At 39.4% G+C, this 8,179-nt stretch overlaps 1 protein-coding gene across 1 annotated transcript in view; it reads right to left on the bottom strand.

The window, feature by feature from the left end:
• Positions 1–3,853: 3,853 nt before the first annotated feature.
• Positions 3,854–8,179, bottom strand: part of LOC100923253 (guanylate-binding protein 4) — a 76,822-nt gene continuing 72,496 nt past the window's right edge. Inside the window, exons 9-11 of the mRNA XM_031969361.1 lie at positions 7,940–8,042; positions 6,126–6,319; positions 3,854–4,306 (exon numbers count right to left, since the gene is read on the bottom strand). Coding sequence (XP_031825221.1) covers positions 4,085–4,306; positions 6,126–6,319; positions 7,940–8,042 — 519 coding nt within the window. The 3' untranslated portion in view covers positions 3,854–4,084. The remainder of the gene's footprint in view (positions 4,307–6,125; positions 6,320–7,939; positions 8,043–8,179) is intronic.

Genomic DNA, 8,179 nt, shown 5'->3' with positions numbered 1-8,179 from the left:
TCCCGAATATTAGTTGCAAAATGAAAGTTTATTGTTAGATAGCAATCAGTTTACCAAGAGACTGACTTCTATAGGGGCAGATCTATGGATAGTGGAGTTTTGCACTGAGAATGCAGTTCTCAGTAGACAGAAGGTCCTGGCAGTAAAGGGAGCTGCCAAGGTCCATCTGCAAATGACCTTTGTTGATAGAAGCTATTTTATTGAATGTCTTGGTGGGGGGTTGGGACAGCCTGAGCTGATGAGAACCAGTGGGGGCTGGACGGCCCAAACAAGTCAGAATGGGGGCTAGGACAAGCCCTGATCTCCTATTAGAATTCAAAGGGGTGCTTTTTGATGAGGATTTGTGAATCAAAGGCTCTGGCATCCTGGAAAGACACCTTGTCTGGGAAGGATATGTCTCAGCCACGAGGGGTTGGGAATCTAAAAGGAATCACAGATCAATAGGAAATATAGTTTCTTAAAGGGACCCCAACCCGCTTCAAGAGACCATTAAATTCTCCATTTTACTAATCTGCATCTCAGAGCTGTAAGATGGCTCCAACCACCAAAGACCATACTAGATAGTCTGTGTTCTTTAGTCTGTGCCCAGAGTTTCCTGACTGCTGCAGAACCTATTCTAGTTCTCTTTCTGATTCCTGAATTCATCAGTGATCTCACTTATCCTTGTGATCCTGGCATCTTGGACAGTCTACAAATGGGGGAAGCCCAAGTCAAGTCAGGAAGATATTGGAATCAACAGGATTCTTCGATAGGTCTCACCCTGAACTCACAACGTCTGCATCCTGGACAGAGTCCCCATTTGTAAGAAAGACAATATTTTACTGAGCACTCCACTGACTCACTGCAGGAAAGATCTATTTTACATTCTTGCAAGAATGGGTGCCTAGGTGAGCAGACACAACTTTAAATCTCCAAAGGCAGCCTTTTATTTCCTATCCTGAAGCACAAGTCCCTCCCCTGACTACCCAGTATTTAGATGTTATAGAAGTTACAGAACATGGATCTTCACCCCAAATTGCATAGAACCTGCTCCCAAGGAGCTTCCATTCTAGAAGGGGAAAGGATAAGAGAGGAGGGCTAAGGGCAGACAACAAAAACTTCTTTCCAATCTCAGGTCACTATTCCTGATTACAAAAGTTAGTCCCTGCCTCCAAGGAACTTACATTCTTTTGGGGGAAGATAATGTCCACCCTTGATTATTCCTTGATGGATGTTCCTGTAGGTTTCAATTTTCTAATTTAAGCTTTACTTCTCCAATTTAATTTTCATAACTATGGAAACCAAATAAATGCCCATCCATTTCTCATACACTTAACCTGTTTATCCATTATCCATGACATCTGTCTCTTCAAATATACATGGGAACTCTGGTTCATATTTTATGCTTCTTACATGTTGGATACAGAAAATGTGAGGACCCCATATTTAACATATAAAACAGGTCACAATATTAAAGAAGGAAGTTTTATTTTGAAAAGGAGAAAAAGACAGCAGAGACCTTCAAATACACAACCATTAGTTTGAAAGATATAACAAAGAAAATGAGCATGTTTAGTTTGGAGAAGAATAAAGAAGACTTCAGAGGTGTCTCCAATTAGCTTAAAGAGAATCATGTTGAAAAAAAAATTAGATTTTCTCTTGTTCCCAGAAATCTGACTTAGAGATGATTCTCAAAATGGTGTATTGAGCCACCCTCAAGGAGTCACAGAGAACTCAAAGGAGAATTGTGTGATGTTTTAATTTTCAAGAAAACACGGGGCTACTCAATATTTATGGGACACCAGATGAACTACTGTCTAGAATTTTTGAGATGAGTCTGTTCGCCTGTACTTTTGACTAGGATAGTAAATTCTAGTTTTTGTCACAATATGTTTGCAAATCTGGGTTTTGGGCAGTTATTGAGTTGAAAAGCAAATAGTGAGCAAAAATGACCTTGGCAAAGGAAACGTGGAGGGCTGGGGATAGTGGATGCCAAGGTCTGAGGAGTTGTTCTTGTCTAAAGAGCATATATATCCCATTAGTAACTGTAGCTATTTAAGAATAAAATAAAAGCCATTTTCCTTCCTTTTTATGTGTATTAATTTTTCAGCTGACTACTAAGTTGTTAGGACATAAATCCTTGTTGCAGAATTTAATAAACAGGACTCGGGTATTTCTTTTCTCCTCAGGATGCTATGAAAAATACTGAGACATCTGGGCTTCTACCATTAGAGAAAGTTGGGGAATTTCAAAATTAGAACTTGCCACGAGTCATATTCAGTTTTATCATGAAACATATAGCTACACAGAATTCTTCATTTATTGGTTTAAAAAGAACTCTCTTTGGAGATTCTAAGGGCACAACTTGCAAAGTCAGTTTATAGGACTCGGAAACTTACTATGTTGAACATCTTCTGGACAAGAATAGAGACAGGTTCATAGGCATCTTATCTAATGTCAACTAAAAAGGAATAGGATATGGAAGTAGACAGGACCCAGAAAATCATCTAGTTTAGTATGGCCAGAGGAGGAAACTGAGGCTGGGAAAATTATAAAGGATTTATCCAAGGTCGAGCATGCAGGAATTAAATATTAGGCTTAGCATTTGAGCTCAAGTCTTATGACTACAAATTATAAGAAAGAAATTGGGAAGCCATTCTGGGCATAAAACCAGTCTTGAAGAGAAACAAAGGTAGAGTCTGGAGTCTGCCCAGAGTGATCTTATTCATAGTTCTATTGATTCAGCAGGCTAATTCAGCAGATTGTAGCTAATCAGTTCCCTTTTAATGAAGCAGGATTTTGGCTCAAGCAGGACTTTTTTCCATCATAAGCTCAGGGTAGCTCATTCCATTTTAATACAAAGATGATTAGTATGGATACCCACTTTATAGTGTTTAGAGTTATACTCTTAGGCCAACTAACACAGGAATTTCCTTGGGACTACACAGGTTTTCCCTGGGTCACACAGTTACTTCTTATGCTATCAAGAAAATTATAGTTGATACAAGATTATAAAGCAAAGCATGCACAACATTGATTAGCAATCTTTCCCATTTCAAAACTCAAAACACTTTCTATTGATAGCATAAATATTTCTACTTCAAAGTGTGATTGGGTTCCACTTGGACTTTTTTAAAATCTGAAGAAGCACAGAGAGAAATTTATGTGTTGGCTCTACAGAGAGGTCAGAGAACTTGTCCTCTTCAGTGGTCAGAACATCCTGTCTTCTGTGGGAGTTTGGGCAAATCTCTCGTCAAAGCACTTCATTATATTAGTAGTTGCCATTTTTATAGCTTTTTAACATTTCCGAATAACTTAACTCATTTTATCCTCACAAAAGCCTGTGAAGTAAATGCTATTATTACCCCTATTTAATGAGGAGGAATCTAAGATAGAGAATTTCAGTGACTTTCTTCCGGTCCTAGAAGTGGACCTGTAAGTGGCTGATGCCAGATTTGAACTCAGATCTTCCTGACTTTAAGTACTGCCCCATCCACTGTACCACCAAGGAGCCACAGGTAAAGTGAGGCAGTTATCATGACTTCCCAGGCTTCTTCCAGCTCTGAATCCTCTAAGCCAGTGGTTCTCAAACTTTCGTTATCACTATCTTTATACTATTTTTAAAACTATTGAGGATCTGTCTGAAGAATTTTTGTTTATCTGGGTTATATTGATAGATATTTACCATATTAGAAAAAAAATAATTTGAGTTTGCAAATCTTCTGAAAGAGTTTCAGAGACCACTAGAGAATCTCTAGACTTTACTTTGAGAACCACTGCACTAGGCTGTTAAAAGGAAGAGAAGAACTCAAGTCTTCTTGCCTTCCAGACCATATGCCTTAAAGAACAGAAATTTTCATCTGATGTAATGAGGTTCATCTCATTAACACCAAGTAGATGAGTGTTTTTTGTATGAACTTTCTCCTTTGTTGTTTCTCTTATAGGGATCATCAGTTTTATTTTGTAATATTTTGGGTGAACTGGAAACAGGAAACACACACATATATACATACATTCACATATGGGGAAGTCTTAGTTCTGTTTTTCTTTACAGTGAGACATTGTCACTCTATGATTTCCTTTTGGGAAACTGAAATGCATTTGATTATGACAATAAATTGCCCAGTGACTTTAACCCTAGGCCAACAAATTTTCCGGCACCAGGTAATAGGACCATCAACAGAGTGCCAAGCGCATCTAAAAATTGGCAGAACCCGTTGGACTTGTTCTTTTCAGCAACCTTAATCTTTGTTTGTAGGTCTTCCATCGTTTTCTCCATCTCTTCAGCTTTCTTTTGAAAACCTTCCTCCATCAGCTGCTTTTGTTCCTAAGACAAGACACCAACATATCAGCATAGTACTTCTACTTATCTCCATTCTCCCAAGAACCCAATCACCTCTATGTATTTCAGCAGGATAAGTGTTATGGGCCAGAACTCTGAACTGGAAACAAAGGATTCTTACAACGTACTAAGTCAGTGGAATTGATAGAGACGATAGTTATCTAACTTAGCATGGTTCAGTATGATTGATTTAATCCTACAAGGAGATGTTTTGGGCCAGAATTTGAAACAAGGTACTAAGTGGAATTGAGGAGACAATGGTTAAATCTAGTTTAGCATTGATTTAATCCTACAACAAATAATGGTTTCCTAGTGATATAATGATTGGTTTGTACTCAGTGTGGAGCATATAAGCTAGGAGCCTCAAACAGGATTCATTTGGAGAGAAGGCAAAGAACTGGAAGACAGAGACCATGGTGATCCTGCTGCCTCCCCCACAGAAATCAAGACACAATCAGGAGGACCTCAAGAAGCTGACAGAGGCAGAGAACACAAAGGACTGGCACAGGAGCTTAAACTCTCAGAACCAAGGAGAGAAACAGACAGGCCTCTAAGAAGCTAACCAGGCCCCAGAAAAGGAGACAAGACTTGGAAAGAGACAATAAAGGATTTGGCTTTAATCCCTGGCTACTGGTATGGCGATTACTGAACTGAAACAAAGACTGCTCCCAGAGACCCCAAGAAAACCCAAAAGAGAACATTACAGATAAGGTGGGAGACTTAAGTAGATAAGAGGAAAAGGAAAGGGCAGTAGGTAGAAGGTCTTCTCTGCAGTAACCCAGTACTTCCCTACTACTGGAGACAAGAAGCTGGAGTTCAGGACCGATGCTCAAGTCTGTAGCAGCTGAGCACCAGGGCAGTTGGGTTGGAATCATGGCCTTAAAGTGGGGTAGGAGCTCCATGGTACCGTGCTGGACTTAGAGTAAGGAAGACCTGAGTTTGAATCCTGGCTCTGATCTTTACTAGCAATGACTGGAGTCATGTTCCTTAACCTATAATAGCCCCCAGCTGCCCAGCTTATGGTGAGATAATGTTTACTTTGTAAGCCTTACCTTGATATTTAAATGCTAGTTCTCATCTTCAGCATTATTCTCAATTTCTAGTCAAGTGGCCCAGATGTTAGAAAAAAAGAGGCATAAAATACTAACCTGGCCTAGTACTGGCCAAATTCCATAGTTTATGCAGGGCCTGCTCTATTCCATGGCACTTTGGGTAGGGCCTTATTGATAATAGTCCTAAGGGAACCTGATCAGCTCCTGGATATTTCTTGTTCCATGATCCAGCAGTTTAAGGCTCAGGTAGTAAGTTACAGTTTACTCAACCTGGGATAATGATACCATTCTATCAGCCCCAAACCTCAGGGGGCTCTGCAAAAAAAAAAAAAAAAAACTTACACTGTCCATAATCCTTCAGATTACAGACAACTGGCCTGTGAACTTTGAATTTCATAGTGTGAAGGCATGTAGAATGATTTGAGCTTGGTAAAGACTTGCCTGGGCAGCTCATTGAGACAATTGGGGATGCTCTATGAGTGACCCAAAAGTCACTGGTTCTGCAGAACAATAATGTGCACACAATACAGCAGACGTTAATGTCCCTCTATTATAGGTGAGAAAACTGAGGATGAGGAGGAGAAAAGGGCTTAAACCTAGAACTTTTGATAAAAACTCCAGAGTCCTTGCTCTTGACTATACTGAGTCACGTGAAGACAAATTAGCTTTCCCTGTTTGACTGCCCATCCCTTTTCCACCATGGTGGTGGGGTTACATCTCAAGAACAGCCATTGATCCCAATCTCCCCATACCTTCAGCTTAGATTCCAGCATCATATTCTTTTCTTCTAGGAGCTTGTTTGTATCTTCCTCCATTTTCTTTTTTAATTGGTTCATGTTTTCTTCATAACTTCTCTGCTGAGCTTCCATATTTTGTTGCATTTCTACTTGTTCCTGTTTCAATAACTCGTTCTTTTTCTCAATTGCTTCTCTTTTGATCTGTTCAGCTTTTGGATGGAATGGAAAACAGGAGATTAAATAAGGTGAGGCTAGTTTTATCTCCTCTCAGTTAGTGAACAATTCTTTATTAAGTGCTTCCTAGAGTTCAGACACTCTGCCAAAAGACTTGAGAGACAAAAAGAAAAAAAAGAATAAAAACAATTTTTGCCTGGAAGGTGCTGATATTCTAATGGAAGAGACAACAGTGAAATCGTTTTGTAGATTCAAGAAATAAAATAATTAAGAGGAGGCAATATGAATGGGCTAGGGGGAAAGTATGTTAAAAGCTGAAAGGATAAGGAAAGGCTTCTGAAGGAAGTGGGATTTTAATTGAGTCTGGAAGGGAGCTAAGATTAGATATGAGGGAGAGCATTATTGGGTAGTTGAAAGGCTTGGAGGTCAGAAGTGGCTTGGTATATCTGGGGCACTGCAAGAAAAGGAGGTAAGTGGTGCTAAAACAGCAAGCAAAGGGAAGAACAAATTATAAGACAACAACAGTAGCAAAAGGTCATTTGGGTAGGATTTATATGTTAAATTGAGGAGTTCACATAAGATCTTACAAGTAATAGGAAGTCATTGGAGGCTGAGGAAATTGAGGGGATTAGGAGCATGAGGGCTTGAGTGTGGGAACTGAGTGACCCTCACTAACTGTGCTCCAGTTCTGGAAGCAGTTCAGTTTAATTTCTAGTCCAAATTCTGTCTTGTGAGAAAACTTTATTCATTTGTGGGAATTATTGTATTATTTGAACCTATCTGGCTGACTTTCAAGCTGGATCACTTCTAGCTGCTATTTAGAGTCCCTTAAGCTGACCAGAAACCCAATGAGATCCTAAAACAGATGCAAAGAATTTACTTACAATAGTGCATCTCAAGCTGCCCATATATTTTTTTTTTACCTAAAAATGCCTCTTCCTTATTGATCAGGTCCTGTTTCCATGCTGTTTTCATTGTTCACAGACATTTAAAGAATAGTAGGATGTCTACTTTTCTGATTTCTGGGAATTTCATTGTTTACTCTCTCTCTTCCCAACTTGGAAAATGTTTAATCTTTCAACTAATTAGAACCAGATTACATAATCTCGTATTGTGTCCTTTTTTAATTCATTGATCTTATTGGGTTATTTTTAATATATAAAAGTCTGGCTCTCCTATATTTGGGATCCAGCAGCAAAGCTGAGGAAGGGACCTGATCCCAGTGTAGGGGGCAGTTGACATGCATTACTTAATCCATTTGCCTAGAACTTTGAATTTTTTTCTTTATAGTTATTTTGTCTGTCACCTGCCAGTAGGTCATTGAGCAAGAGGGTGGCAGGTGCATTTTCTCTTGAACTCAGAATGCAAACTTACTGAGAAATACTGGAAATTTTAAAATTTCTCTTTTTTTGATTAGGGTTGAGACTGTATGGGCAGAAGGGGAAAGGGAGGGTGGTAATACTTTATGACCTGCTGCATTTTACAATCACAATCACAGTTGCTGTTAAAAATCAAGCAGGAACTGAGAAAGTCGAAAAGAAGGAATCCTTAGTGTTTCACAAAAGTCTTCCTTATCCACAGAAGCCATTAGAGAGGGCCCAAACCTATCATAATCCCTGTGTGATTAGATCATCACACACCCCAGCTCCTTATACCTTGCAAGGCCTTCTCTTGTTCAGTGAGAGCTTGATCTGTCTGCAGGATCGAATCTTCTGTCACTGCCAGTGACTCTAGAAACCTTTGGAGGACCTCATCTGCCTGGACAAGCAAGTAAGCAGAGACACATAATTTTCCTCAGACCACATCAGTTCCTGGGAAGGACATACTCTCTGGGGCAGGAGCAGTGTCTGCTGTATAGGCTAGAGTATTCTTTTTCTCAAAAAGTATTGAAAGCA

Source organism: Sarcophilus harrisii, chromosome 4, assembly GCF_902635505.1.
Source record: "Sarcophilus harrisii chromosome 4, mSarHar1.11, whole genome shotgun sequence".
Classification (NCBI taxonomy): domain Eukaryota; kingdom Metazoa; phylum Chordata; class Mammalia; order Dasyuromorphia; family Dasyuridae; genus Sarcophilus; species Sarcophilus harrisii.
This window is presented reverse-complemented; position numbering and strand designations above follow the sequence as displayed.